This window comes from Maylandia zebra, linkage group LG2 (assembly GCF_041146795.1).
Source record: "Maylandia zebra isolate NMK-2024a linkage group LG2, Mzebra_GT3a, whole genome shotgun sequence".
Lineage (NCBI taxonomy): Eukaryota > Metazoa > Chordata > Actinopteri > Cichliformes > Cichlidae > Maylandia > Maylandia zebra.
Genome location: NC_135168.1, coordinates 39,661,613 through 39,688,674, shown reverse-complemented (window position 1 = coordinate 39,688,674; position 27,062 = coordinate 39,661,613). Strand labels below are relative to the sequence as shown.

The following is a 27,062-nucleotide window of genomic DNA, read 5'->3' as shown; positions in this document are numbered from 1 at the left end:
TTTCGGTAATATACACAATGTTGCAGAAAATAAACATTATCTCAAACATTTTTAGGCAGAAAAAAATTATACTTAAAAAAAATTGAAAATGGTCAGACCTGAATACCATGAAAGGGTTCATTTCACTGCTCACACATGTATTCAATTTATATTCGACCACTAGATGTTGCTTTTGAAGACCCTTTTTTTTTGACAGTTTTTTTTCTTTTCTTGATAGCAAAATGGGGATCAAATATGATGTCACTTCCTTTCATCCTCTCAGCGTGTGAAAAGTGAAGTACCAGCTGACAGCAGCGTGTAGCACACACACTTCTGTTATTGAAGGAAAAGTGACTGACTGGATCATAAGGGGCTGTACAGTGAGCAGACATGGAAGCTGTCATTGGACTGTTGTTTATGTTACTCGGTGTCTCTTATGGTGAGCTACTAAACTTTTTGTTCTTCTTCATTAATGCTTAATTTTATAATAAAAAAAGAGGTTTTGCTGCCACGTGATCTGGCACCATCAATAAAATTAAGCTGAATTCACCAAAAGATTTGTTGAACTGCAGTTTATGAGTTTTATTTTAACACTTTAAATGATTTTTACTTCCTTTACTTATATTTCCTTAAAGATTAACGACACATTCTGAGATCATTTTAATGTGAAAATGCGTAAATATAGCTATGACATATAAACTCATTAAATAACATGTAACCTTATTTTCAGAGTCCTTCGGGGTTTACATTTTGACTAAATTAAATTCAGACACTGATTTTATCATCTCGGTTTGATTTTGACTTTGTTCATTTGTTCACTTTTTTTTGCAGGTGTGATCACTCATTGTGATGGCAGACAGGATGGAGCTCAGTGTTATGTAACTTTGGGAGGAACTGTGGACATCCAGTTGATCAATAGCACCTCTGAAATACCTAGATACCAGTTGTTAAAGGATTCATTAAAAATACTAGCAGGGAGAAATAATACAGTTATGTCTAATGCCATAGAGCATAGGTCTCTCATTTTTCCTAGTAATGGAACATTTAGGATCAATGACCTGAGTAGGAATGACATTGGTAAATATACCCTTTTAACCTTTGATTCAGATGGAAGAAAATCAGGCGAGCGGACTCTATATTTGTTTACTCAAGGTAATCTTTTTTTGGTTAATAAAGCTGCTACTTTATATAAATATAAGATTTTTTGGTAATCTTTATATCTATATATATATATATATATATATATATATATATATATATATATATATATAGCATTTTCTGCTTTCTCTGTTCTTTTTTAGAGACTATCAAAATGAATTTGAACAAAACAATAGCAAATACATTTTTATCTTACTTTATATTTAATTTTTTTTTAACTATTTAACTAATATGGAGCTGAAAAATACAGCTATGAGAGGTGAACTTGTTAAATAATAAGTAAAAGAATAAATTGTTTACTTTTTTGTTTTCCTTTACAGGTGTGGAAACTTACTGTGATGGCAGACAGGATGGAGCTCAGTGTTATGGAGCTTTGGGAGGAACTGTGAACATCCAGCTGATGGACAGCACCTCAGAAATACCTAGATACCAGTTGTTAAAGGATTCATTAAAAATACTAGATGTGAGAGGGGATAAGGTTATTTCTAATACCATTGCACATAGATATCTCATTTTTCCCAGCAATGGGACATTTAGGATCAATGGCCTGAGCAGGACTGACATTGGTAAATATACCCTTGAAACCTTTGATTCAGATGGCAGGACATCAGATGTTTGGACTCTACATTTGTTTATTCAAGGTAACATTTTCCCTGTTGGGAAGTGATGCAGCTACTTTACATACATTTGATAAGATTTGCAGCATTTTTGCACAACTATCCCCTGTTTCAGGAGTACTCAAACCTTTTCTTTGTGGGTTAAAATTTCGTCCATTTTCACTTCCTGCATTCATTTTCAATGAATAACTGCCACATGAGAACAGCTTCCGAAAGTCAGTTTTTTAGACCCTAAGAACAGCAAAAAAATTGAGGTTTTGCATAACAGTTAGATACATATTCTGTTTTTGATTGCCAGCAGGCCTGAGTAAACAACAAACTACTACTAAAACAAAATGACAGTAGCCACAAAACCACTATTTCTGCTGATGGAATTCAGTCATTAATTTGTGCCCACCTGTGGGAACCATATGAAAATAATCATAAATAATCATGAAGCTTACAAATTTCTGTTCATTGTAAACATTTGCATATGCTACTGCAGTCTTTCTGGTAGTAACTTAACACTCAAAAGTTTGACAGTTTTGCTTTTTGTCTAATTTTTTATTTGCAGGTGTGGAAACTTACTGTGATGGCAGACAGGATGGAGCTCAGTGTTATGGAGCTTTGGGAGGAACCGTGGACATCCAGCTAGTGAACAGCACATCTGAAATACCTAGATACTACTTGTTAAAGGATTCATTAAAGATACTAGATGTGAGAGGGAATAAGGCTATTTATAATACCATAGCACACAAATCTCTAATCTTACCCAGTAATGGAACATTTAGAATCAGTGATCTAAGCAGGACAGACAGTGGTAATTATAGCCTTATAACCTTTGATTCAGAGGGTAGATCATCAGGCGAGCAGACTTTACAGTTGCTTATTCAAGGTAATTCCTTTTCTTCTCAATAAAGCTATTAATAGATATAAATTTAACAATGTTTTGCTGATCTATACAATAAATATAAAAAATGTTCAGATGCATGTATTTTATGCTTTCCCTGTTCTTCATTTGAGACTGTAAAGAATTTTCACAATTCTAGTTTTTAAATCTAAACTGATCTGTGTGTGTGTTTCTCTCAGCTCCTGTGTCCTCTGTCCTGCTGGTCTCTCAGTGTCTGTCCCAGGGACAGATGAGGGTGTCCTGCTCCTCTGAGGGAGGGGACAGTCCTCAGTACAGCTGGACTCTGGATGGACGCACACTGACAGATGCTGAGCTCCTTCCTGGAAACAATGAGACTAACATCATCACTTTGAAACATTACATCTCAGGACATCTGGTCTGCTCAGTCAAGAACAATGTCAATAGTGTCTCCAAAGAACAGGAGATATCTACCTGTGTTGAGTGAGAACATTGTAAGCAGTATCCAATAATGAATCAGCAATTCAGTCACTGTAGTTTCACAGCAATCCAGGTCATGTTAGTCTTGAGAGCTAGAGATACTTGTACTTCACTCTGCCACACAAGGTGCCCAAGTGCTACAGCCTGTATTAACAATAAGTAAAAGGACTGTTCTGCTCCAAAACTGTTGCTAATTTTGACCTCACGTGTGAGACGACTCGTAGACATTGTGAGATATTGCTTGTGCCTTGTGCAGAGTGTCCTACCTCAGCAGAAGGTGATATTATCATTATTCATGCCAGTATTTATAACTTTACTAATTATAGAATTACCTGTTTGTGTCTCAGAAAATCACACACAAATTATCACATACATTCACTTCTATCTGCAAAAAATTCAAATTAAGGCTGGCAAGAAACAGAGACATGATGCTGTTCATTTTGTCTGTATGAATTTATTAAAGACAGTTAATTGAACTCCTGGATTACTTCAGTCTTTCTGACAGTAGATTTAGGCCAGACTTGTATACCACCAGCATTTCAACATATCTTTCACATGTAGCATTTCTCACACCTGGGACTTTATATGAGTCAATTAGCCACAGAAAACATTTGGAAGCACTGCTGCTTCTTTAAAGATCAAAATACCTCTTAACTAAATTTTCTGAGCACATTCCTACTAGACCTCACATCATTGGAAGGAAATCTTTGGGCAATACCTACTTTTGAGTGTACTCAAACTTTTTGGTTTCAGTTTGAATCAACACACTATTTTGATTCCTCCATCAGAAGATTGTGGCTGTGGATAATACATGGATGTTCAACATCCTCTGCACCACATGCAGCTAAACACTTTCTCCGATAAATGTTTCAGCTACATTGACACCAAAAATCTTTACCATCTCATACCACACCTATATTCATTTTAGAATTTTATTGTGTTGTATTAGGTTTTAATCTTTTTATTTTTGTATTTTCTATAGCAAGTTTAACAGGTTGTTATGTGATAACATATAGCAACAATTCTTTTTCATATGGAAATTTTTTTTTAAAAGCATTTCCACATGAAACAGGAATTTGTGTTTTACTGCAGTCAGTCTGAATTACTGAACTGAGATGATGATGGTAAATCATCCTGAATGTTTCTGTGTCATTTGTGTCAAATCATTATATTCCATTTTTGTTCAGTGGAAATACCCAACAATCTACCTGGGAACCCACTGAAGATGTGCTTTTCACTACTTAGACATACTTGCACAAACACTCACACATAAACAGAGTTAAAGAAAAAATAATTTGCTTGGTGTTTTCAGATGCAAATTGCCCTTATTTACTTTTCTGAACAGAAATTGAATGTTATGCTTGTTCAGTATCTGACTTCTCAGGGAAACTGGCTCAAATATGGATATAAAAATGTAACATCAGTTTGTTATTTGCCAAATAAGGCAAAGAAGACTTTTTTTTCCCATGTCCCAACCCATTAGTCAAGGGAATAAAAAAACATGGAGACAAGTAGACAAAACACAGGGAGATCAAACAAACAGAAGATATAACACAGATGAGACAAAGACAGACTGGACATGAGAAAGAGATCAGATATAAAAAGAAACGAACTGAAAACCTGAAACATAAGCATGCAAAACTCAAAGTCCCTTAGAAACTAAACATACGTATCTCATATAGTTCCATTAATGAATAACGTTAAACAAACCTTAAACCCTGGGTCAAAGATCCAGGACCATACCAGGCATTTTTCAGGTGGGCCGATGCACTTGTGGGCTGATGGGTGAATAATTTTTTCTCTGCGTTGATGTAATTATACAGGCTACAGCTGTCATTAAGGGCTGCTGTGCATTATTTTCATGAGCAAATGCAATACCCAATCAAATATCCTAATGCAACCAGTCCCTTCCATGTGCATTCATGCACTATGCTGAACACAGTTTAGTGTGGTAGGAGTAGAGAGTAAAGATGGATAAAAAAAAAAGCGAAAAAGTGGAGCTGAAAAGCTAAGAAACAAAGAGAAAAAAATAGAAATAAATGCATCAAAAGGTGTCAAATTAACCAACATGCTAGCTATCGTGGCTACAGCAGCTGCTGCACCATTAACAGCTGTGTCAGCAAACCTGTGCAGTCAGAGGAATCTGTTATTGCTAGCATGGGCAACTACAAGTACAATGAAAGACAGTTTGGCATCTCTCCATTGGCAGTATGTAGATTTTTACATTAAAATTGCTTTTATCTTTTATTTTAAAGTTACAGAGATATGTACAGTTGTATAAAAGTTATATATTCTGTAAGGTGCAATATAAGCAGCAATTTAATCATATATATATACAGGGAGTGCAGAATTATTAGGCAAGTTGTATTTTTGAGGAATGATTTTATTATTGAACAACAACCATGTTCTCAATGAACCCAAAAAACTCGTTAATATCAAAGCTGAATGTTTTTGGAAGTAGTTTTTCGTTTGTTTTTAGTTTTAGCTATTTTAGGGGGATATCTGTGTGTGCAGGTGACTATTACTGTGCATAATTATTAGGCAACTTAACAAAAAACAAATATATACCCATTTCAATTATTTATTTTTACCAGTGACACCAATATAACATCTCCACATTCACAAATATACATTTCTGACATTCAAAAACAAATAAAACAAATCAGCAACCAATATAGCCACCTTTCTTTGCAAGGACACTCAAAAGCCTGCCATCCATGGATTCTGTCAGTGTTTTGATCTGTTCACCATCAACATTGCGTGCAGCAGCATCCACAGCCTCCCAGACACTGTTCAGAGAGGTGTACTGTTTTCCCTCCTTGTAAATCTCACATTTGATGATGGACCACAGGTTCTCAATGGGGTTCAGATCAGGTGAACAAGGTGGCCATGTCATTAGTTTTTCTTCTTTTATACCCTTTCTTGCCAGCCACGCTGTGGAGTACTTGGATGCGTGTGATGGAGCATTGTCCTGCATGAAAATCATGTTTTTCTTGAAGGATGCAGACTTCTTCCTGTACCACTGCTTGAAGAAGGTGTCTTCCAGAAACTGGCAGTAGGACTGGGAGTTGAGCTTGACTCCATCCTCAACCCGAAAAGGCCCCACAAGCTCATCTTTGATGATACCAGCCCAAACCAGTGCTCCACCTCCACCTTGCTGGCGTCTGAGTCGGACTGGAGCTCTCTGCCCTTTACCAATCCATTTGGCCCATCAAGACTCACTCTCATTTCATCAGTCCATAAAACCTTAGAAAAATCAGTCTTGAGATATTTCTTGGCCCAGTCTTGACGTTTCAGCTTGTGTGTCTTGTTCAGTGGTGGTCGTCTTTCAGCCTTTCTTACCTTGGCCATGTCTCTGAGTATTGCACACCTTGTGCTTTTGGGCACTCCAGTGATGTTGCAGCGCTGAAATATGGCCAAACTGGTGGCAAGTGGCATCTTGGCAGCTGCACGCTTGACTTTTCTCAGTTCATGGGCAGTTATTTTGCGCCTTGGTTTTTCCACACGCTTCTTGCCACCCTGTTGACTATTTTGAATGAAACGCTTGATTGTTCGATGATCACGCTTCAGAAGCTTTGCAATTTTGAGACTACTGCATCCCTCTGCAAGATATCACACTATTTTTGATTTTTCTGAGCCTGTCAAGTCCTTCTTTTGACCCATTTTGCCAAAGGAAAGGACGTTGCCTAATAATTATGCACACCTGATATAGGGTGTTGATGTCATTAGACCACACCCCTTCTCATTACAGAGATGCACATCACCTAATATGCTTAATTGGTAGTAGGCTTTCGAGCCTATACAGCTTGGAGTAAGACAACATGCATGAAGAGGATGATGTGGACAAAATACTCATTTGCCTAATAATTCTGCACTCCCTGTAGAGGATATATATATATTAGGGGTGCAACAATACTCGTATTGGTATTCGATACAGTGCTTTCGGTTCGGTACGCATATGTACGCATATATCGAACAATACAAAATTTTAATTTTATTTTATTAACTTTTCTTCTGAAGATGCTGTCTGTGTTGAGAGCTCAGTGGATCTGTGTTCGACTTCTCCGCCTAGGCTGCACCGTTGAGCGCAGATCCACTGAGTGCAGCACAAGCTAGCGAGACAGAAGTTTAGCTCATTGCAACATGGCAACTGCCTCAACGCTACCCAAAATTGAACCTCCCCCACCCTCATTCAGATCTGGTGTTTGGAACTATTTTGGTTTTCATGTGAAGCAAGACCCTGATGGTAAGCGCGTCATGGACAAAAGTAAAACAGTATGTCGGATGTGCCACACAATACTCAATTACATTTGTGGGAACTAGTGCGTTAGCGCAGTTAGCTCATTAACGTGTTGACGCCGTCCAGCCCCACACGCGGGGCAATCCGCGGTAACTCGTTAACGGAGATTTGCGGCGTTATGGCGTTAATGTCATTTTAACGAGATTAACGCTGACAGCACTAGTGGGAACACAACGAATATGACTGCACGTTAACGCCGACATCATCCTAGTGCAAAGACAAGTGGAAGCAGACAAAAACAACAAGCACGCATGCAACAAGCTTTACCCGAGTCATTTAGACAGCCGTTAGCTTATGATTCTCCTTATGGGGACCTGATATGTTTAATATGCTGCTGAAAGTATACCCCAGAAGAAGCGTATAGTATAGCTTTTATTTTGCAAAGAGCCATTTCTCTGTAATAGACTCTATTTTCCAAAGATGAGTGATTTCTCGATCAGATAGATTTATTATTTTATCCCTTTGTTGTTTCAGCAACATTAAATTTAAAAACTGTACTTTTGAATTAATATATATATATATTTACAATTTTAATAAATGACAAATTAAAAAGGCATGAACATTTTTTTGTATCAAAAAAATATTGAACCGTGACACCAAAGTATCGAACCGAACCGAACCGAACCGAACCGTGAATTTTGTGTATCGTTGCACCCCTAATATATACAGTATATGTATATATGTATGTATGTATATATATATATATATATATATGACTGGTCTGTTAGTTCAAAGTAGCCCTGTACCACTCGAACAGTTTCACTGCACCTCTCTCAGAGTGCTAGCTTCTATCTCTGCTCTGTGATGCAGGAAGTACCCATGCGTGGGTGTCTTTCTCACAGATGAGTTGTGCCTGGTTCCAGTTGAGCGCTCGTAAGTGGGTTACTGCCTCAGCCTGTGCTGATGTAGGCATTCATTAATTTGAAAGTGAATCATGTTTATCCTTATTTCCTTGATGGTAATTCTTCTTCTGTTAATGTTTAACCATCACTCCAGCCATTTACTGACGTAAGTAAGAAATTAAATGTTTTTATTTTTTTAATAAAGTACAAAATATTCAACCTATTTTTCAATTAAAAATTAAAAGTGATTACAAAATTGTAATGTTTGCTTTAACATGTCTGCAATTTTTAATTTAATTACATTTACAATAAAGATTCAAGGCATATTACAGATGCATACATTTAGAATACCTAAATTAATCTTCTTTACACAAATACTGTAGGCAATTTTGAATACTTGTGAGTTGTGCATCTACATTTTCATATTGAATTCAGCCTGCTTTGATAGATATGAGGATTCAATGTTTTAATATTTTCTGGAAAACATTACTTCATAGTTTCATTTTGTGCCAATGATTTGCAGCATTTTAACAAGCTGGTTTTTCCTTGGTTATTTACATTTTATTTGTTCTATACTGTTTATCTCCTTTCCTTTCAGAAAGAAAACTCATCCAAACATACAAACATAAAAAGGCATCCCTCCTGCACACCTTGTAAAGAGTGCTCTTTACAGGGTGTGCAGTACAGCAGTACAGCTCTCCCCACAGGAAGTTCTGAAGTATTTGTGAATTAACTTGTCACCGCACATGTTGCCTGTTCTTTCTCAAAAGGATATGTCAAGAATACGTGACATATACTTTTTTATACTTGCATTGATATGCTGTGAAAGTGTCACCCTACAGTGTTGTCTAGAGACTCAGTTTTGCTGATGCAATTAGAGCAGCGATAGAAAAGTAAGATATGTATGTTAAGGTATGCTGAAAAAATACTGTCAACAGTATATACGTTATACTGATTTATACCCAGCTTTGTTCATCATTGTCTACAGTAATTTTTAAAGATTAAAATCACAACGTGGCTTAATGAAGAGTATGGAGCAGTTTCTTATCATTGTGCTTGTGGCAGGGGGAATTCATGGTAAGATCATCTTCATAAAGAAGCCAAGTATTAGTATTTGTAGTGTGAATAATTTCAGCTCATGTTCATGTGAATGCATCTTTCCCAGCTCACGTTTCAGTTGATGAGACTACATGTGACCTCAGGACGAACACATGCCCATGCTCTCCTCTTCTTAAAGGAACTGTGTATATCCAAGTGATGACTGATGCTAGTGGCCGTGAAATGAAGTGTTTGAAGGTGCTTCCCATGGTGAACATAACTGTGTTCAATATAAAGAAAGAAAAAATAACAACAGACAAGGAATTGAACAACAGACTACAGTTTATAATCAAGAACGGGACACTCAAGATCACAAACCTGAGGAGGAATGATTCAGGTCAATACAGCATTGAGGTCTTTAATTCAAATGGAGTCCAAGAGAAAAACATTCATTTCACGCTGGATGTTAAAGGCAAGTTATATAACTTATTCTTTATTGTATATTTTTGAAATTATTATAAAGTTAATCAGAAATATAGCCATCTTGTTGGAGTAAAACAGAAAAACACAGTACACAACCCCTGTGCAACAAAGGGTAGAAGATGAAAACAAAACAACAACAAAAAAAACTACACAGATAGATATAAATGTTTCATGTTGCTTAATTTTTCCAAATTCTTGAAGACAACAAATGGGATATTTCTTGATTTAGAATTTGTCTATCTATGGGCATTTCCAGTTCTTTTCACCACACATGGGCTGGGATCCATATTCATTATTTAATCTTTAACTTTAAAGTTTAAAGGGACACTGAAATTTTAAACGTTGTCACTGATTAGTGTTAGCTGCACTAAATGAGTACTTTAGGCAGTGAAGAAGAAGTATTATAGTAGAAAATTTGCCAGTAATGAAGGCAATCATTTCCATTTGTTGTCTGAATAATTTCAGCTCATGTTCTATTAAATGTGTTTTTCCAGCTCTCGTTCCAATTGATGAGACTACTTGTGACCTCAGGACGAACACATGCCCATGCTCTCCTCTTCTTAAAGGAACTGTGTATATCCAAGTGATGACTGATGCTAGTGGCAGTGAACTGAAGTGTTTGAAGGTGCTTCCCAAGGGGAACATAACTGTGTTCAATATAAAGAAAGAAAAAATAACAACAGACAAGGAATTTAACAACAGACTAACATTTATAATCAAGAACGGGACACTCAAGATCACAAACCTGAGGAGGAATGATTCAGGTCAATACAGCATTGAGGTCTTTAATTCAGATGGAGTTCAAGAGAAAAACATTCATTTCACCCTGGATGTTAAAGACAATGGAAAAGTTGAAGGCAAGTTATTGTAACTTATTCTTTATTGTATATTTTTTAAGCTATTGTAAAGTTAAAGTTAATTGTTCATGATTTCTTGTTTGTTATTGTTACTATCGCCAAGCCTCTGCACTTGGGTCCTCTCGTAAATGCTTGATTGCATAGTGTACACTTTAGCAAACAGTAAACAGAAAACCGCAATTTCTGTTTTTGTTAAACATGTGCAAATGCTAAATGAAAAGAAAAACTGTAGTTCTTGTAGGTACTAAACACTCAAAATTGTGTCAATTTTTCTTCCGTTTACTTTGCATTGGCAGGTATGGGAACTTACTGTGATGGCAGCCAGGATGAAACTAAGTGCTATGGAGCTTTGGGAGGAACTGTGGACATCCATCTGGGCAGCATTTCGGAAATACTTGAATACCAATTGTTGAAGGATTCATTAAACATATTTAATGTGAAAAAGAATATGATCAGTTTTAAAACCACAGAACATAGGTATCTTTTCCTCAGTAATGGGACATTTAGGATCAATAACTTGAGCAGGAGTGACAGTGATAATTATACTCTTCAAGCCTTTGATTCAGATGGAAGAAGATCAGACGAGCGTATTTTACAGTTGTTTATTCAAGGTATTTTTTCTGTTCTGTTGGCAAACTAAATAATATATCACAAAATATCAAATACATGTATTTTGTTCTTTCCTTGTTTCTTTTTAGAGACTATAGAAAATGACAGAGATTCTGATTTAAAATCTAAACTCATCTGTGTGTGTTTCTCTCAGCTCCTGTGTCCTCTGTCCTGCTGGTCTCTGAGTGTCTGTCCCAGGGAGAGAGGAGGGTGTCCTGCTCCTCTGAGGGAGGGGACAGTCCTCAGTACAGCTGGACTCTAAATGGACGCACACTGACAGATGCTGAGCTCCTTTCTGGAAATAATGAGACTAACATCATCACTTTGAAACAGCACGTCTCAGGACATCTGGTCTGCTCAGTCAGGAACAACGTCAGTAATGTCTCCAAAGAAGAGAGGATATCTACCTGTGGTGAGTGAGGTCTTTGTAAATAATATCTAATACTGAATCAGCAATTCAGGCAGTGTAGGTTCCCAGTCATCATGGTAGTAGTCTCGAGAGCTTGACAAAAGACAGAAACTGGTCTTTTTTAGATATTTGTACTGCTACTGTAGTGTGAATATGTCTCTGCTCTGACTTGCCCTTGGGAAGTTAGCGACCAAAATGGTCAATTTGTACACCTTTCATAAATCATTTATTTATGGGCTATAAGCTTCATTTTCATTGATTGCATATTAATCAGTTGGACAATAATAATCACTGATGGCACATTAATAAATTAAAACTTTAATGCAATGAATTTATTGATGTAATTGTCTTTATTTTCTCCTTGTGTTTTGCCATAAAAACACATGTTGACTTGTTTTTTTTTTTAAATTTCATTTATTTTAGGAGCAGGAATTTTAACACTGATGGGTGGTGTTCTCTTAGCACTGATAATTTTCTTAGTTGTGGGTGTAGCAGTCATCTGTTCTCGGAGAAAGAAACAAAAAAACAAACCTACAAAACAGGAAGGTAAAAAAAACTTTGTTCTTTTAATAATTACATATAACAATTTTTCTGTTTGCTGTTTTTTAAATAAACAATTTTTATTCTTTGCCAAAAGTTTGTTGATACATCAAAAAAGCCAGAACTGAGCAAAATTAAAAGTCATGTTTTGTGTGCATTTTGGTCAGAATCAGTGAAACCATTTCACAATTTTCAGTCTGCTGAAGAAATGATGGTAAACTTCTGTTTAGACCTCAAACGATTATTTTAATGACTCACTTATGTTACTTTATTCTTCTTGCTTCTCTGCCGAGGAAGAAGATGACCAGGTAATAATGTTTACTGATGTCAGTCTCACACAACAGCAAGGAAAGCAAGTTGTCAAAGAGGGGAGATAGAGGTGGAGACAGAGTAATCCCAAGTCACCCACGTGATTTACCCAGGGTTGTGAGTTTTATGATGTTTTGGGGTTTTACTCATTTTTCAAATTAATTTTGTTCAATGGGGCTTTAGGTTCATTGTGGGTAATGGTGAGTTTGGTGTTCAAGCTCATTAATCTTCTGTTCACATTCTACCTTCTGTTTACCTTTGAGTGTCATCTATAGATCTATATTTTTAGTTCATTTTCATTGGGAGTAACCAGGATGGACAAGAGTAGAAATTAGTATATTAGAGGCACAGCTCAGGTTGAGCAGTTTGGAGACAACATGGTTGTCATGTTGGACATGCAGAGAGCTGATATGATAGGAGAGGATACTAGGGATAGGAAGACGGACTGCTGGGATGGCCCCTAAAAGTATCAGATGGAAAAAGAAGAGGTATTCCTGACCTGTCCAGACAGTTTATAATAAAAGGGTAAACCTCATCTTCTGTTTCTGTCCTCTTATTTTAATATCTCATTTTCTCCATATACTGCATTGTATATAAATGTAATCATGAACACAGGTTATAAACATTGTACAAACTGCTTTTATTAAAAAATGAATTCATTAAAATATGTGCTGCAGTCTGTGTTCATCAGTCCAGATTTAAATGTAGTGACACAGTAGAATATAACAAAAATAAATAAAAGAATAAAAATGAGGCTTTTCATTTTAAAACCTGCATGTGTGCTTGTGGTTTGTGTAGTAGCACTTACTATTGCTTCACTGTGTTTCCTTCTGTGCACAATGACGGTTTTACCTGACATATAACATCAACGAACAGAACTTCAGACAACACTTCAAAACTGAGCAAAACAACAAGAAATAATGTCTGTGAAGGTGTTTCAAGGTTTGACGGAATCTGTTATTTATATTTCTTAAATTAAAAACAATTGTGGCTTAATTACACACTTTTTTGGTAATTTTTGTGTACTTCAAAGTGCTTAAAAACCCCCTTTAACTTGTTAATTTAATTTAGCTGTAAATATCAAGTGTTGGACAAGTTGGACAATATTGCACATAATGTCATCTTTGTATATATCTATTTACTTACTGTATATAATGTTTTTCTCTATATATTTTGCACAGTCGAGGAGCGTATCAGGTCACATTTCACTTCGTGTTATACTTGTATAACTATGTACGTGAAAAATCCTGAATTGAATCTTGAATAAAATTACAAAATTGGTTTAGGAGTTTTAGAGTTTTAGTATTACTAAATTAATGACTGCAGTCTGTCTTCTCAGTCTCTGCAGTTGTATTGTAGTCACATCCTGCCTGGTCTGAGTTCACACATTCTTATTTAGAAGCTGATCACTAAAACAGGAAACATGGTCAGAGGTTTTGCCTATTTGTATCTTAGTAAAGTACAAGGTTTACTTAAAAGCTGCCTGCTCAGTCACAAGAGGCTGAATAGTGAAGAAACACAGAAACTGTGTTTGTGTAGGTGATACTATTAGTTGTCCTTTGTGGTGAACTGGGTTTAATTATTTGAAACCTGTAGCAACCGTGATATTAAAGACAGTCACTAAATAGATTGTAATGAACGTTATGTGTGAGTTCACTAGGGAAGCTCTGTAGTCACTCATTTGCCTGCTTCTCTGTTCTCTACCTCACTGCCACTTTCCCACGCTGTCAGTCTCAATACCGTCATCTTTACTCTAGTCCAATCATCTTCTTACTCACCTTCTTTGGGCTAATCAGTGTCCACTGCGCTCTTTATCATTCTCCTTTCCTCATTCATGCAGTTTTTTCAGCTTTTTACATGTGGCATATCATTAATATATATTTACATGTTATATATCAGCGCAAGGTCGAAGATTTGGTTTTGGCATTGGTGGGGGGTGGGGACAGATGATTCAGCCACCGAACCCTGCCATGTTTCTTTTTTTTTTTTTGTCTTTGCTTCTTAATGCAAAGAGGAGAAATATACTTGCCTACATATGCTATTCTACATGCTTTTAAACCATTTAAAATCACAATTCATAGTTTTATATGTGAATTATATAATGTTAAATTACTATTAAACAAATGACTAAGTATTTTAGACTTTAGTTTACCTCGGCCATATTCCATATAAATCAGGTATTCAAAAATAAAAATAGTTTCAAATACAATCATGACAATAAAAGAATATGACTTTAAGGACTTAACAACATTACTTCATATTATAGTACACCAACATCTCTTATACAAAACTACTCATATAAGATTACCACAAAGTAAAAGATCTCTCAGAAAAATTATGCAACATTTTAGGTAAACTACTGCCCCTATCAAATCTGTGAGCTGGGATTTTTTATTCTAAACATGAACTACTGTTACAGCAACAGACATGGACTACTGGTGCCCCACACAACAACTCAATGTCCACTATGTGAAGCAGCCAAACACATGCCTTCTCCTTTCGTTAGCTGAGATAAACTTCTGGCATATTTGTTTTACATCTATACTGTCCAGTCTCTCCTGGTGGACAGGTTATTCATGGTTACATACAATTTTAGACTGATGTGGGCCAAGCCTAGCACATACTTACCAACTTTGAGACCTCAGAATTAGGGAGACATTCAAAAGGGCTGTTGGGGGTTGGGGGGTGGGAGTGGTATACATATACACAAAAAACTTGAATCTTACAGTGTTTATTTATCAAATAGAATAAGTTAAATGTCACTGTTATTATTGTCCGGCCGGAAACAGGCCGGGGGTGTCCAAATTCTGAAGCTGCGTCCACCAGAGGACCCGGCCTTCGCAGTCATGGGCCGGGTCCTCCATTTTTTTCCTGAATTATGAAGAAATATGGGCCCCAGTTGGGCAGCACGTAGTGTGGGCTGCCCATAATAAGCAGAGAGGGTTCCACAGTGGGGCCAATTGTACATATAGTAGTATTTCCACACTCTAAGGCAGGGGTATTAAACTAAAATTTGAGGAGGTCCAGTTGGAGAAAATCTTCTCAAGCAGAGGTCCGGGACACGTCCTCCCTGTCAGGAGCACGTTGTTGGGCGGTGAAAGAACTGGTTAAGATCCTTGTGGATTGATCATATTGGGCTCTGAGACTGCTAATTTTCTGGGACCTGAGTTCAGACTTGGGTGGGTATGATTGTTCAAAGGCTTTGTGCTTTGCCTCATAGTGGCGTTTGACATTGCCACTTTTAATCAGTGCCACGGTTTCTGAACATATGAGACACACTGGTTTGCTGCTTGCGGCTGGAGGAATGAACATATATGCGTCGGTCCATTCAGTCTTGAAAGTTCTATTTTCTCTTTTTTGAAAGCGCCATAGTTGTTTTACCTCTTGTGACTCCACCTCACGTCTTGTCTCCCTGTATCGTTTATCGCCTCGCTTGTCATTCGCCTCTCACCGTCTCTTTCCTCTGTCTGTCTGTGTCTGCATTCAGCGGTGCGATCGCCTTGAATGCACAGATTTGATTGGCTAAGTAGTGTCACGTGGGTGGCTTAACTCGCACTCGCTTGGTTTGTATGTTCCCTGGTCTAATACAATGTAATGTTACCGCTTAAAATTGAATCGCCCCATCAAAATTAAATATAATTTAATATTTTGTTAACTATAGGTCCGGGTCCACATAGGATGGCGTCTGGGTCCGGACTCGGACACCGGTCCGCCTGTTAGTGACCCCTGCTCTAAGGCTACGTCCACACTAGCCCCGATAAATTTGAAAATGGTGCTTTTGTCTGAAACGCCAAAATGGAGAAAGAAAAGATGTGTTTTCAAATGACAACGTATTAGTGTGGACATGGCCTAAGTGTGGGCTGCCTTACATGAGCCCCTAAGATGTGCCCCACATTTCACACTAATATACAGTACAGTACTTCTGATATTGAACATAAAATACTTTTGGTTTTAAACAAGTATTTTCAACATCATGAACAGAAAGCGAAAATATAACATGAAGGCAGTCAGTTATAAATAAGTTGCGTAACCGTGTCGCCTCAGTGAAGACATAAAGTCAGACTATTTAAAAATGTGTTGATTATCAAAAAGTAATCCAGTGCAACCAATGATATGAAGCGAAAATGAAACCTTTATAAATAATTCCGAAATCTTTTCCCCCTAATTGTCTATATTTATTTGTGTTTGTGGGGCCAAAAAAAGAAACAAACAAACAAAAGAAAAGAAGTTGTTAAGTACAACATCAATGAAACCTGACACCAAAATTTTTAAGAATTCTTCTCTGAGGCTAATCGCTAACAGGGCACACTGGAGCCTGTTCAGACCAGCACACACACGCCTGTTTCTGAGTAAAAAACTTTGAAAGCTGCAGACTGTATCAACAAAGGCTGAACACTGAGCAGACATGGAAGCTGTAGCTGGACTGTTGATGTTGTTCGGAGTTTCTCATGGTGAGCTACAAAACTTGCTTAATACCTAATCTTATAACAATGAGATGTTTTGCAGCCACGGAATCTAGTACAGTCCATAAAATAAGTTTGGAACAAAAAGAACAACAACAACAAAAGACAAATTTTTCCAGCTTGCTTGGCCTGCTTTTCTTTAAACATTAATGTGCCATTCTGAGATCATTGAATATGCAGTAAACACATATAAGTAAATACAACTATGACAAATTACCTCATTAAACAACTGTTCTATTTCATACCAGACATTTTTACTTTTTTTCTTGTAGAAAAGTACAGGCTACTTAAAACATTTGATGATGGTGTGGTAAGGCAACATGCACAGCTGCAGAGTCTAAACGCTACAGCAGCTAAATACAATTCAGACATTTGTTTTGTCGTTTGGAAAATTGCAATTTTCCAGCTAGGTTTTGTAAATTTTCATCTTGATGAATATCTGCACAAGGAAACTAGAGCTGCTAACTTACCCCAAACTATGTTTCAGTCACAGACCTGTATAATACGTATCTGTTCACAAATAAAAGCTTTACATTAATGGACTTAAACTGACAATCGTCAGAAAATGTAACCACAGTCCTTCTGGCAGGGACTACAAACTAAAATCCACAAGTTCCCGTGGACAATTTTCAGATATATTTTTTTGCTTTCCCAGTTATTCATTGGAGACCAAAATCCTGTCACGGTATCAGAATTGATCTGTGTGTTTCTCTCAGCTCCTGTGTCCTCTGTCCTGCTGGTCTCTGAGTGTCTGTCCCAGGGAGAGATGAGGGCGTCCTGCTCCTCTGAGGGAGGGGACAGTCCTCAGTACAGCTGGACTCTGGATGGACGCACACTGACAGATGCTGAACTCCTTTCTGGAAATAATGAGACTAACATCATCACTCTGAAACAGCACGTCTCAGGACATCTGGTCTGCTCAGTCAGTAATAACGTCAGTGATGTCTTCAAAGAAGAGAGGATATCTACCTCTGGTGAGTGAGGTCTTTGTAAATAATATCTGATAATCACTCAGCAATTGATATGCTCACTTTGTATATCTTTAGCAAATTACGTGGGTTTCTTTGCTCATAGGCTTTATTTTCATTAACTGCACTTCAGTCATCAGGACACAGATATCAGAGTGTGTGCATAAAACTAATAACACTGTGTGTACTGAACCAGCAAAGAGTTCTGTGGGTAAGGAAAAAGAAACTGCCATCAGAGATGAATCATGATGGATTAGTAAGTGAAAACTAAGTAGATCCAATGAAATCAGTTTTTTCATCTTTTGTTGTCTTTTATCTTTGAAACATGCAATTTGTCATTGATTGGTGGTGGACTCTCAGCTCTGGTAATTTTCATGGCTCTGGGTGCAGTTATCATCTGCTCAGAAAAAAAGAAAAACGACAAACGCCTAAAACAAAACGGTAACAAACATCTTTTTTTTCTTTCTCCCATTACTCAGGTCGCTCTTTTTTGCATTTTTTAAGAAGATAAACAGAATAATTGAGCACTTTTAAATAGTTTTTTTTTTATTCTTGCTAAGAGTTTATTGATATCTGTTATGTGTCAGTTAAATATGCAAGTATTGTTAACCAACTACCTTTAACACAAAGTGTTTGAAAGCAATTTTGCCCAGCTTTGTAAAGCTTAAAGCTCCCAAAAGAATGTTAAAAGTCATGTTTTATTTATTTATTTATCTATGTAAAATGCAAATCATTTTGCATCTTTGTGGTAAAACGAACTTTTTCCATACAGTGACATTTTTTGACTATTAGCAAACAGTTTCATAGAACATGAAAAATTCTTTAATCATTCACTGACTCTATTTGCTGCTCTGCAGAGAATGGAGATGGCCAAGAAGTCTATGCTAATGTTGGTGTTGTGGCAGGTGAAGCAAAGGGAGAAAATAGCAGAGCTGGAGTTAATCAAGTTTTCAAAATGAACTTGCCAGACTGAAACAACAGGAGATGGTTTTGTTTATGCTAACATCCAAAATATGCACGATAATTTAAGCGGTCACTACTTTTATATAGACTGCATCACCCAAAGTCCATGGACGGAGGAGGTGATGCCAAGATGCCTAGAGGTCTTTCAGTTAATGTGATTTCCCATCGTACAAATATAAACCATCAAGGATCATGCTTATTGATTTATTAATTTATCTTATTTTCACTGTATTGTGCAAAATGGTTCTGTTGTTAGGGAACCTCTGCATTTACTGTTACACTACTACTGTGACTGTTTTCCACACTATTTTTAAATAATTACATTTAAAATCATTACACTTTGTAAAAAATTCAGTGCAGAAAAAGTTTTGGTCATTGATAAAAGATCTGAATGCCCACAGCTGACTTTTCAGTTACAGAAGAAGAGAACACGTTATATTAAAGTTTTGTAGTTGTATTTTTTCTTTGATATCTGCATAATAAATTTTACAGTCGAAACAAAAATAATTTCCTAACTTATTTAAGTACGGTTGTGGTGGGTTGTGGTAAGTGGTGTCACTGCAGGAGAGGGAGCACCTGAACAGCATCCGCAATCACCCTTCACCAGCTTAAAGTCTGTGTTATAACTGTTGTCATTGCTGTTGGTGGTGATGTGTGTGGCTGGCAGCTGTAGAGCTGCAGCCATGTGTTTGTGACAGCAACCGTGAGAGAGTAAAAGTGTCAATAAAGTATGCTGAAAAGCATGTTCATGTATGAATCATCAAATCTGCTGTGGTATGTTTACAACAGTTTAGTTCAAATTTATGTAACATTACTTCATAATGTATGTCATCTCAAGAAACATTACACAATAAAACCTGCCAGCATCATATATTTGAATCTCAGACTGTGTTGATTTTTTATCATAGAGATCACAATAACAATATTGATTATATTCTGTCATTTAGGGAAGTTACGTGATCTGCATCTTGTCAACTTAATTGTATTTTCAATTAGCTCAGAGCCAGTTTACCACAGAACCCTTTAGGTAAGAAGATCTTTGACACTGTATTACAAGCTCAGTCTCAATTCAAATATCATCAAAATACAAAAACTCAGAATAAGATTTATGCAGCTTAACTCTGCTTCTACAGTCATGTTGAAGCTGAAGATGAAAAACTAGATACAAAGAAACTGTCAGCATGGTTAGAGTGGTGTAGTCTCTCCTTTTTTCTGCTTGTCATCAGAAAACATCTGTGGCATATTTACATATAAAAATTAAACTGTTAACCTGATCTAGGGCATATAGATTTTAGGAATTAATGTGTAAATAGTGTTCTTAAAGAGAACTTTATAAAAATGTCACAAAGTAAAATGGCCTGTATTTGTATAGCGCTTTACTTGGTCCCTAAGGACCCCAAAGCGCTTTACACGTTCAGTCATCCACCCATTCGCACACTGGTGATGGCAAGCTACAATGCAGCCACAGCCGCCTTGGGGCGCACCGACAGAGGAGAGGCTGCCAGACACTGGCGCCACCAGACCCTCTGACCACCACCAGTAGGCAACAGGTGAAGTGTCTTGCCCAAGGACATACGACCAAGACTGTCTGAGCCGCGGCTCGAACCGGCAACCTTCCGGTTACAAGACGAACTCCCAACTCTTGAACCACGATCGCAACAAAGTAGATAACGCTTCTTTCTCTACCAAAGATGTTATGTGAAAATACAGGCTTTCATATATTTTCCTTACGTACAGCTACACTGTAATATTTGTTCATTTGTAGAATATATCAAATAATATACTCTGGACTGAAAATCTTTATTGAATCTCTCCCTCGTTCTCTCTGGCTCTTTTTAGTGAAATTCTAGCAGCTTAATATCAGATATGACCACCATTATTCTTCAACACAGTATGAACTCTGTTAAGTAAATCTTCTTGTAATTTCTTTAAGTAGCTTTCAGGAATAGTTATCCAGGGTTCTTCAAGGACATTCGACGCTCTTCTTTGAAAGTTGGCTGTGATTTCTGCTGTTCTTTCAAGATGATCCTACACTGCTTAAATAATGGTGAGTTGCAAGTTTTGGGGAGGCCAAACCATGACTGTCCAGTCCTGGGTCAGTAACCCAGAGTTTGGATTTATTTTATTATTATTATTATTAATCTGTGACTTCATGGTTTATGATTACTAGTGTTTTGGTTTCTGTTTAAGCACTCTAGTCTTTCTTTGCTCTGGTAATTCTAGTTTTTTAAGTTTTGTTCTGGTGCCCCCATGTTTAGTCTATGTTTAGTTCTGTCCTCCTGTTTGTCTTGTTCCCCAGTCAGTAGTGTCTCATGTCACTCCTGTCCCTGTACTCAGTGTTCTCTCTGTTCAGTATCTAGTGTGGGTCTCTGTGTCTGTCATGTACTTCCTGTTTTATTTTGACTGTTCTGCTCTATGTTCAGCCTCTGTTCCCCGTCTGGTCTGTGTAATTAGTACCAGCTGTGTTTCCCTTCTCTCCCATTTCTTGATTAGTTAGATTACTCCGTCCATCCCAGTTTATATGTTCTGTTTCCCTGTTTTGACACCCAAGTTTGTACAGCACAATAAAGCTGCCTTGTATTATTGGGAATAAAGAGAGCTCAGTTTTTATCATATTAAGAAAAACTGTTTTGTTTCTCCTAGTGAATACTTTGAATTGATCCTTTAACATCTGGTATCTAAATATTTCTGAGCTGCTGCCCGTCAGTTCAAGGTCCACAGTTACTCCGGAAGGAAGCAAAACAAAAACAAAAAGAATTTAAATATTTATTTAAAACAAACATATTTTTTCTGGATCTGTTTGTATCAGTTGAAGTAAATAAATTATATGCAAAATTTATATAAGTCTGTGAGTAAAACACAGAGATCTGACAACAACACTAAAGAACATCTAAATATTAGTTTAATTGAACTTACCTAATTAGCTTATCCTAATAATGCGATGCATTGTGTTTGTTACTTAAGATGATGTGACGGAAAGGAAAAAGTAAGTGATAAGAACTGCGGACATGACCAGACTTACTCTGTGACCTGCCTTTGTTTAATTTCTGTTTGCTCGATGGGGAAGTTCACACACGAATCCCACAGGCAGGTTAGGGTTAGGGTGGCTGGTGCCAGTCACAAATCTGGATAAATGGTGAACGTTGCATCATGTCAAATATGGTAATATGTCAAACACATATCACTTGTGTCAGGGGCCGTGTTAACAGCAACCTGTAACAGAACAGTAACAAATATCTTAGAGGTGAAGTATGTGCAGAAACAACAGCAGTGTGTGAAAATGATGAGAATGATTAATGTGTTACTGATTTCAGAACTGTATTAAGAGTGGTGAGAATAACATTTCTGCTGTGAGAATTGTGCAAATGCAATCAATAAAAACTGTAATATCAATTTAGTTAAGCTGTTACACACACTTCAAACCTACCTGACCCCTGTGAGGATGCCACCTACAAATATGTCACTGCAATAATTCAGAACAAATAATCTGGCAAAACTTAATAAGTGTAATTTCCCAATTTCAGATTGATGACAGAATATGGGAAAGCATTGTTTTTATGATATTGCTGTAAACATCAGTGCAAAAATGCTTTGAAGCTGTATAATTCTTAATCACTGGAGGGCGCCATTATCTAAAAATTGAGCTGATTCCATTATGAATTCAGTGTTCAGGTTTTAAAATCAAATGTTACATTTCAAACCCAGTTTGGCTTAACTATGTTTTTGTTGAGTGAGTCAGGGGTGACAGAAGAATAGCAAGAAGAATGAGACATGCTATGATTTATGGTTTGGATCTGGATGTTAAGATCTTCAATGGTAGTAACCCGAATGTACAAGACTCAAAATAAGTATATCAGAGGGAACAGCTCAGGTTGAGGATTTTGGAGACAAAGTTAGAGAAGCAAGTCTGAGAGGGTTTAGACATGTGGTGAGGTTTTTAAATACTGGAGAGGTGTAATCGAGGGTGCTGAATATCGAGCTGCCAGGCAGGAGGAAAACAGAAAGCCTGCAGAAGTTGATAATCTACCGTGGTGACCTCTGGAGGGAGCAAACAAAAGAAGATGAAAAAGCTGTGGTTTTCCTGATCTGCCCAGGCAACTAATATATAATATCAGAGATTATATTTCAATCTCCACACACATATTCTGCTTTGGATTTCTTCTTTCAGCATCTATTTTCCTCAAAATACTGTATCATATACAGATGTAATAGTTTGAACGCACCCACATTGCCTAAACTATTTTTATTAAAAATTAAAAGCAAAAAAATAAAACATCAAAAGGCATTGTGTACCCTGTGCTCATCAGTCTACATTTTAAACATAGACATAAACATAGAGCAGGAGCACAATATAACCAAGAAGAGTTATTGAGAGGCTCTGTGACACTTTTTTTGTGTTTCACTTCTTTCTGTGTGCAGTGATGGTAACAGTTGCTGTGCAATGACATTGATGTCTCCTTTTATGGCGAAACCTAACATGAGACCTCGACACACAGAAATTTGGTACATTTCAAAACCACTGAAAAACACAACAATCATTAATGCCTGTGAAAGTGTTTCAAGGTTTGACAGGTAAAAATAATTGACTGTTTTTCATTAAATTGGTAGGCAGCTTCTTTCTTTTGTCTCTCTTTGCAGCTCTATTGTAGTCACATCCTGCCTGGTCAGTGTTCACACGTTCTTCCACCAACAGGAAACATGGTCAGTGTAGGTTGTGCCTTTTTACATCTTGGTAAAGTAGAAGAGTTTGTCTGAAAGCTGCCTGCTGAATAGGCTGAATGGAGAAGAAACACAGAAGCTGTGTTTGTGTAGGTGATGCTGATATCATATTATTATTTTATATTACTGATGATGCTATTATTGCATCATATCTGTGGTGAGCTGTATTTAATTGTTTGAAATATGCAGCAGCTGGGGTAATAAGTGTTGTCACTGAATCGATGATAATATTATCTTTAGTGTTCTGCAGCTTAAAGGTTGAGCTACACTTATGATAAATTTATACAAAAATAAAATTCATTATAAGTTTTCCTTGGATTTAAAGTTGCCTGGATATTAAATGAAAGCTCTCTTTGCTACAATCTCCACTGATGTTTGTGGATGATTACTATTTACACTTATCACATGTAAGGAATCACTCGGACAGCTGAAAACTGTACCAGCACGCATTGAACAGTGAGAAAAGATGGAAGCTGTGCTTGGATTGATGATTGTTCTACTGGGAGTTGCTCAGGGTGAGTTTTTCAGCATTTGAGATGCAACACTTTTATAATGTAAAAATCTTATATATCAACAGTGTGTTTTGAAGCCATGGCATGTGTTAGTACATTTGACTACTTGAAAACAGCCAAAGGATCTCTTGTCTTTTATTTGTTTATAAGTTCAGCTTATTTACAGTATGCACTTAAGGTAAAAACAAGCAGTGCTGAGTTATAGTCATGTTGGCAAATACAGATTTCCAACATGACTAATGTGTTCATCAGTTACAGTAGCGGTATGATGCAGTAGTGTTGAGTGATATATTTTTTAAAGTTTTTAACTGGAAAAAATATAGCTGCAGATAAATGGAGAAATTCTTTACTTTGTGCATTCATTTTTAGAATTTAGGCAGTTTTTGTTCATCCTTGCTGCACAAAACCAACTTCTTCTTCAACTTCTTCTTCTTGTAGTTTTTGTGGTTGAAATGGAATTACCTCATAATGGAATCTTTTTACCTATTTTCTTTTTCCCACATCTAAGGATGTTTACTTTTCCAACTAAATGTTAAAACTTTAAATTAAAATTTCGTAAGGTACAAAAAGTAGCTTGGTTTATTCAAAATTTTATTGCCATGATTTCGTAATTGTAGTTGTCATAGGTGACATATTATACACTGTTTACTTACCAAATTGCTTTAGTAGTACTCTATTTTCTGCACTATAAGGCACATTTAGAATGCTTACATTTTCTCAAAAATCAGCAGTGCGCTTTATAATCCGGTGCGCCTCATGTATGAATTCTGGTTGTGCTTACTGACCTCGAACCAATTTTATGTGATAAACCGTGCTCAAAAATCTGTCAAAAAGATTTTTAGTACGACTTTGGTAAGCTACGAAGCCGCACTGCTGTCGGAGCATTATGGATAACATAGTCAGGAGCCTCACGGAGTCTGTTCAGGTCCTAAAGATAAATGAACACTGGGCCATCACTGGGAGTTAAAAACCTTCTAAATGCTTTCATCTTTAATATAATGATCAGCATTGCTGCTTTACCAGGTGTAACAATTAAGTTCAAAATCGAGGCATCCATGAAAACAGAATTTATTAAATTTAATGGAGTTAGAAGTTAGCAGGGAGTTAGCTCGCTAGTTTCCACCTAAACAGGATATACCATGTTCTGACTGAAAGATTTCGTAAACAAATTAAGACGTACAGCTCTGCTATCACTTCCGACATAAATGAAGAGAGAAACTAAACAGCAGTGACGTTTGTAATGTACAGAGATGGGCAGTAACTTCCAGTCAGAGAATGTTGCATATAATTAAATTTTTGCTAGATGCATAAAGTTAAAAGATTAAAACTAACAAAACAAGTTTTAAAAAGAGACTTTTCCATTTGGTTACATTTTGTATGATGGATTATGTAGAAAAAGTAGAATTGGGCTGAAAGATCTATCGCTTTATCACCTATTCAGGTTGTAAATTGTGTTTTTAAAAAGTAACTAAGTAATTAATTACTTTTGAAAATAAGTAATCAGTAAAGTAATGGGATTACTTTTGGGGGGAAGTAATCAGTAATTAGCTACTGATTACTTTTTTCAAGTAACTTGACCAACACTGGTAATGTACACTATATAAATGGTGTATATAGACAAAGGCATCTCTTAATATTTGAATTCAGGTGTTTTCGGTTACATTGCCGCAGGCATATTAAATCAAGCACCATACAGCCCACTTTTACAAACATTTGTGAAATAATGCAAAGCTTTAAAGGACTCCATGAATTGATCAAATAATGAAATAATACAATAAATCAAAATTCAAAGTATAAAACTAGGGACAAAAATTTTATAAAAAATAAAATGAATTGCAAATAGCAGTAGTAAAAAGACGAAACATGAACATAGCTATCAAGTTGAAGCCTTCAATTTGACACTGTTATAAACTCATATTGTGTTTGTCTCATATGATTCTAATTACAGATGTAGGCCTGTCACTGGTATTAGAGTAATGATGTGAAACCTTTCAAGTATAAAACTAGGGACTGCTCTCACTTCCAACATAGATGAAGACAGAAAACTAAATAGCAGTGACTTTTGTAGGGTTACTAAAGTTGGGCTGGTTGGTATATAATGATTTGCTACATGATCGCTAGTGACACAGCTATGTTAGCACAACATAAACAGTGAAGCTAGAGGATGAATGCTAACTTTTTTCCACTCAATAAAAGTTAATGTAAGGGTTCCCGATGGTATTCGGACAAATGCAATCGCATGGCAGGATGCTATAAACAGACCAAACTTCAGTCAGGAGAACAACTGAGATAACCCATCCACAATAAAGGTTAGTCATTAATATACTGCAACAACACAGGAATAGAGCAGCTGAAAGAAGATTCAACATTCATGAATCAATGGTATGGAAATGGAAGAAAGAAAATATGGTATATTTAGTCGTTAAGATATCTCTAAATTTTGGACTTTACTACTGTAACGTTGCAAGTTTGTTGCAAAGTTTGTAGTGACCATGTTTGCAGTGACCGTGTACTGGTGCCTCTATTACCTGTGACATATAAGACACAATGCCAGGTATAATACCTTGTTTTTACACGTTATAACCAATTAACCCACTGTGAGTGAAATATTCAGAATTATTTTTTAATTGCTTCAGTGCTGCTTAATATCTTTTTTTATTGTTGTTGTTTTTTTTACAAAAATATTTTTTGAATTTGCAGGTGTGGAAACTTACTGTGATGGCAGACAGGATGGAGCTCAGTGTTATGGAGCTTTGGGAGGAGCTGTGGACATCCAGCTGATGGACAGCACCTCAGAATTACCTAGATACCAATTATTAAAGAATTCTTTAAAAATATTAGATGTGAAAAATAATCAGGTTAATATGATAGGAAACAGGTCTACCATTATTCCCAGTAATGGAACATTTAGGCTCAATAACCTGAGCAGCAATGACAGTGGTAATTATAGCCTTAAGACCTTTGATTCA

The 27,062-nt window shown here is 36.6% G+C and overlaps 2 protein-coding genes across 2 annotated transcripts; both read left to right on the top strand.

Annotated features, from left to right (window-relative positions):
- The first annotated feature begins 267 nt into the window (after positions 1 to 267).
- LOC101485990 (pregnancy-specific glycoprotein 22) lies at positions 268 to 3,557 on the top strand. The gene is made up of 5 exons (XM_004571729.4): positions 268 to 418; positions 811 to 1,131; positions 1,458 to 1,778; positions 2,308 to 2,628; positions 2,823 to 3,557. The coding sequence occupies exons 1-5, from the start codon at positions 370 to 372 to the stop codon at positions 3,086 to 3,088; spliced, it is 1,278 nt and encodes a 425-aa protein (XP_004571786.3). The 5' UTR covers positions 268 to 369; the 3' UTR covers positions 3,089 to 3,557.
- Positions 3,558 to 16,855: 13,298 nt separating this feature from the next.
- On the top strand, positions 16,856 to 27,028 carry LOC112431495 (uncharacterized). The gene is made up of 4 exons (XM_076877324.1): positions 16,856 to 16,919; positions 17,648 to 17,905; positions 26,794 to 26,936; positions 27,023 to 27,028. Exons 1-4 carry the CDS (start codon positions 16,874 to 16,876, stop codon positions 27,026 to 27,028), a joined length of 453 nt encoding a protein of 150 aa, XP_076733439.1. The 5' UTR covers positions 16,856 to 16,873.
- The last annotated feature ends 34 nt before the right edge of the window (positions 27,029 to 27,062 follow it).

Coding starts and splice junctions, on each gene's coding strand:
- LOC101485990 (XM_004571729.4), top strand. CDS start 370: ATGGAAGCTGTCATTGGACTGTTGTTTATGTTACTCGGTGTCTCTTAT. Junction 1,132..1,457: donor TCTATATTTGTTTACTCAAG/GTAATCTTTTTT, acceptor TTTCCTTTACAG/GTGTGGAAACTTACTGTGAT. Junction 2,629..2,822: donor TTTACAGTTGCTTATTCAAG/GTAATTCCTTTT, acceptor TGTTTCTCTCAG/CTCCTGTGTCCTCTGTCCTG.
- LOC112431495 (XM_076877324.1), top strand. CDS start 16,874: ATGGAAGCTGTAGCTGGACTGTTGATGTTGTTCGGAGTTTCTCATG. Junction 16,920..17,647: donor GTTGTTCGGAGTTTCTCATG/GTGAGCTACAAA, acceptor TGTTTCTCTCAG/CTCCTGTGTCCTCTGTCCTG. Junction 17,906..26,793: donor AGAGAGGATATCTACCTCTG/GTGAGTGAGGTC, acceptor TTGAATTTGCAG/GTGTGGAAACTTACTGTGAT.